This window comes from Galeopterus variegatus, unplaced genomic scaffold (genome assembly GCF_000696425.1).
Source record: "Galeopterus variegatus unplaced genomic scaffold, G_variegatus-3.0.2 Scaffold10461, whole genome shotgun sequence".
NCBI lineage: Eukaryota > Metazoa > Chordata > Mammalia > Dermoptera > Cynocephalidae > Galeopterus > Galeopterus variegatus.
In genome coordinates, this window is record NW_007736572.1 from 11,653 (window position 1) to 15,398 (window position 3,746).

The 3,746-nt window shown below is 44.2% G+C and overlaps 1 protein-coding gene across 1 annotated transcript in view; it reads right to left on the reverse strand.

The window, feature by feature from the left end:
* Window positions 1-3,695, reverse strand: part of MPC1 (mitochondrial pyruvate carrier 1) — a 9,195-nt gene extending 5,500 nt beyond the window's left edge. The window contains exons 1-2 of the mRNA XM_008594251.1: window positions 3,536-3,695; window positions 752-755 (exon numbers count right to left, since the gene is read on the reverse strand). Coding sequence (XP_008592473.1) covers window positions 752-755; window positions 3,536-3,606 — 75 coding nt within the window. The 5' untranslated portion in view covers window positions 3,607-3,695. The remainder of the gene's footprint in view (window positions 1-751; window positions 756-3,535) is intronic.
* Between the last annotated feature and the right edge of the window lie 51 nt (window positions 3,696-3,746).

The following is a 3,746-nucleotide window of genomic DNA, read 5'->3' on the forward strand; positions in this document are numbered from 1 at the left end:
TGTAAAAATCATTCCAACACTCATTTACTGTAATACCTAACCATAGACAGTTTACAATACATCCTTTCCATCTAGTATGAGGTTCTAGTTCTCTCTTCCTTTTTGGAATACACATTTGATCTATGCTCTGTCAGATATTTATCAGTCAATTTCTAGAAAAATAAGGAATTTCATGACTAATATTCAAAAAGAGAAAACGAGTACATTTTGGATTAAATAAGAAAATGCTTTTACTCCACTATAATTCTTAATGGTGGCTAAAGAAAGCTCACGCAGAGAAGAGCAGCGCTATAATCTATCTCCTTGTTGGGAAATCAAGTCACGGAAATGAGTTGCAACTGCACAAAGAAATCACCGTATGCTTCTTTCCCATTTTCTTTCTCTCTCTTTTCCTTTCATCATCTGCCAGCCTCTATAGTGACTGTTATAAATGAAGTCATTATATGCCCCTTTCTAAAGACAGATGTAGGAGGGCCGGCCCGTGGCTCACTCAGGAGAGCGTGGTGCTGACAACACCAAGTCAAGGGTTATGATCCCCTTACCGGTAGGGACGCAGCTGATACACTGGTCCTCACAGAAGCTCCCTTCTGACTAGGAGAAGTAGGGGCACAGTGGGGGCACTTAAGCCACACTCACCATCATGGTGGCTAGCCAGGCTGTCTCAGACAAGGGACACTACGTCTGCTGTCCCTAACTGTGTTAATGCAGAAAGTCTGCAAAAGCCTGAAACAGACAGAAACAATTTTCTTACCGTACTATTTTATGAGGAGTCACCAAGGTTCAGACAGGGGAGACATGGAGGGAAAAAAAAATAAAGATCAGATGTTTTCAAAGCTTTCACTTCTGTGAGGTTACTTCAACTTCACACTGTATTCAAGCTTCAGTAACCACAATGTTAGCAACACACATCCTTTTTTTTTTTTTTTCTGTGAGAAGTAATGTTTCTAAAAACAATTTGGACCTAATGAAATTAAATCTTAATTTAATGGAAAATGAGCTTAATCCTTAGAGCACAGCTGTCCAATAGAAATATAACACAAGCCACAAATGTAATTTAAAAATTTCTAGAAGCCACATTAAGTAATCTGTTTTATTAACAATTTGTTTATTACAACATAAAAATATTTTAATTTAAACATATAATCAAGCAATTATTAATCAGATATTTTACATTCTTTTTTGGTACTAATTCCTTGAAATGTGGTGTGTATTTTACAATTACAGCACATCTTAGTTTGTAATAGCCACATTTCAAGTGCTCAGTAGCCACCTGAGGCTTGTGGCTCTCAATTGGAGGGAATATTTCTCTGCAAATGACAAGTTGGAAAGAAGCACACTGCTGCAGAATTCTATGAACAATACGTTTTCCATTTCTACTAACACGTTACCACCAAAATGTAAGCCCTGTGGAATGTAAGCATTTTGTTACTACCGACTTTCAATGCTATTTTCCTGAATGTTAAACTTGGTATCATTTAAAAATACATCAAAAGTTTCATAATGAGTTACGTTTATTTCTAAAATGGCAGTTTTCTCTGTAAACTGGACTATCCAGATATCAAGAGACTCTTATGTCCAGTCCTGCCTGCTTCAACACTTCCAACTTCATTCAATTTCTAAAGCTTAATTATATGGCAGGGAAGTGCTCAAAAGAGTCCAAGAGCAAGCAGGGTGTAGGAAGCAGTGTGGCAGAGAGAAGGGAGACATATACAGGACAAGAAAGTAGTTCTTTTCAAAACCATTTCTGTGTGGTACTATTTTCCTTTAAGTCCTAAACTGACATTTCTGTTTCGGCTTCACAAGTTTGGTGTTCAGAGGGTCTCAAGTTTTCTGCTCGGTTTAGATATCTCATGTGGCAAGTAAAGTGTTAGACTCTGATTTCTAGAATCTGTTCCAACGGACTAAAATAAATTTAGAAAAGCAGGGCTAACTCTCTTCCTTGAAAATATATTTAAAAAATTTTCTCATGTAATAGAACTGTTAGGTAATCATCTGCACAATTTTTATATGGCTAAGGTGTAATAACTTTATTAATTATACCATACGATTTTATCCTTAGCTGTACCTAACTATTAGGAATGTTCATTATGCAAGCGGAAGACATTCACAAAAAGCTAAGTTAATATTCAAAGCCATAAAGAAACTTAACTGTAAGGATTAAGAACATACCCTACGATTACTACTTTGCTCAAATTTTCCCTACACATTAATCTGATAAATTGCTGCCTCCACAGAACTAAACATCTGTTTTAATGAATCACAGCCCTATTTAATCACAGAAACTTCCTTTTTGGAAAGTCAGGAGTGAAGCTTCTGTTACCAAGTTTACCATACAGCACATGGAATTTATTTTTATTACCCTACTGCTCTGTAAAATTAGAAGTAAAAAGTATTTGCTATAAAATTCAAGATTTAAAAAATTCTTTTTGATTGCTATAATCAAGTTGCCTTCATTCTATATCCTTCGGGTGGTTATAATAGGAATTATTTCTCCTAGGTTTTAAAGTCACACTTTTAGTTAGAAAAACTAACTAAAAAATTAGTATATACTCCATAATAATTCAAAACTGTTTCAAATCTATAGTAAATATTTTAAAATAAAGGCAGCCACTTCAAGGTTAGAGGTGAAAATAAACTATAGAAAGTGCATTTTCAGGTCTTTCAACCATGAATGTCCTTTGTTTCTAAGTGGAAAGGAACAATTAATGAAAAACAGAATTGTAAGAAAAATTTAGCTCTTGAGTTCACAGAATATTCGTCCATAAAAACAGTTTAGATTTTGTGCACACACCCCGGCTTAAGTCCTTAAAATGAGAAACAGAAAGGCGAGCTGGCCGCAGCGCATGTCGTTTCCTCGTCCCGGACGCGCGCTCAGGTACCTGGAGCGCACCTCTCACAACGCGCCGGCGACATTCCAAGGGACGCGCGGCGGCGCCTGCCCTTGACGTTTCCCAGGGCCACAGCTGGGGACTCTGCATCCGCACACCTGGACGCACACCTGCCCCGGGTGCAGCGAGGCGGGGCTCGCGACCCACTCCAGGGATGCGGCGGAAACCCGCCAAGACAACCCCCAGAAGGGGGCCGCTCTGTCACTTGACCCAGAGTGGGGGTCCCGACTGTCACCCCAGCAGGGTCGGGAGCCCCGCTGTCACCCCAGAAGAGGGTCTCTCTGTCACTGGACCCAGAGTGGGGGTCCGGCTGTCACCCCAGCCGGGACGGGAGCCCCACTGTCGCCCCAGAATAGGGGTCCCGACTGTCACTCCAGGCGGGACGGGAGCCCCACTGTCACCCCAGAATAGGGGTCCCGACTGTCACCCCAGCCGGGACGGGAGCCCCACTGTCACTCCAGAATAGGGGTCCCAACTGTCATCCCGGCCGGGAGGGGCGCCCCCTTCACCGGCTCCCCGGGGTGGGGGTTCGGGTGGGGCCCCCGCACAATTGCACCTCCCCCCGCCTCGGTCCCCCGCCGCCCGGGGTCACCGCGCCCTCCCGGGCGCCCCTCGGGTTCTGGGGTCCGGCCCGCGGCGTTCGTCACCTCATGAGGTAGTCCCGGAAGTCCTTGCTGCGAACATAGTCCGCCGCCTTCCGCACCAGCGCGCCAGCCATGGCCGTGCCGGAGCCCAGCCCGCTCGCGGACCGCGCCGCACAGCCGCTCTGCGGAGCCCAATGACAACCGGCCGACCTGGCCACACAGACCGCAGTCGACCGCGCGCGCGCGCGCCCGCGGGCCCCCCTCACGACACTCG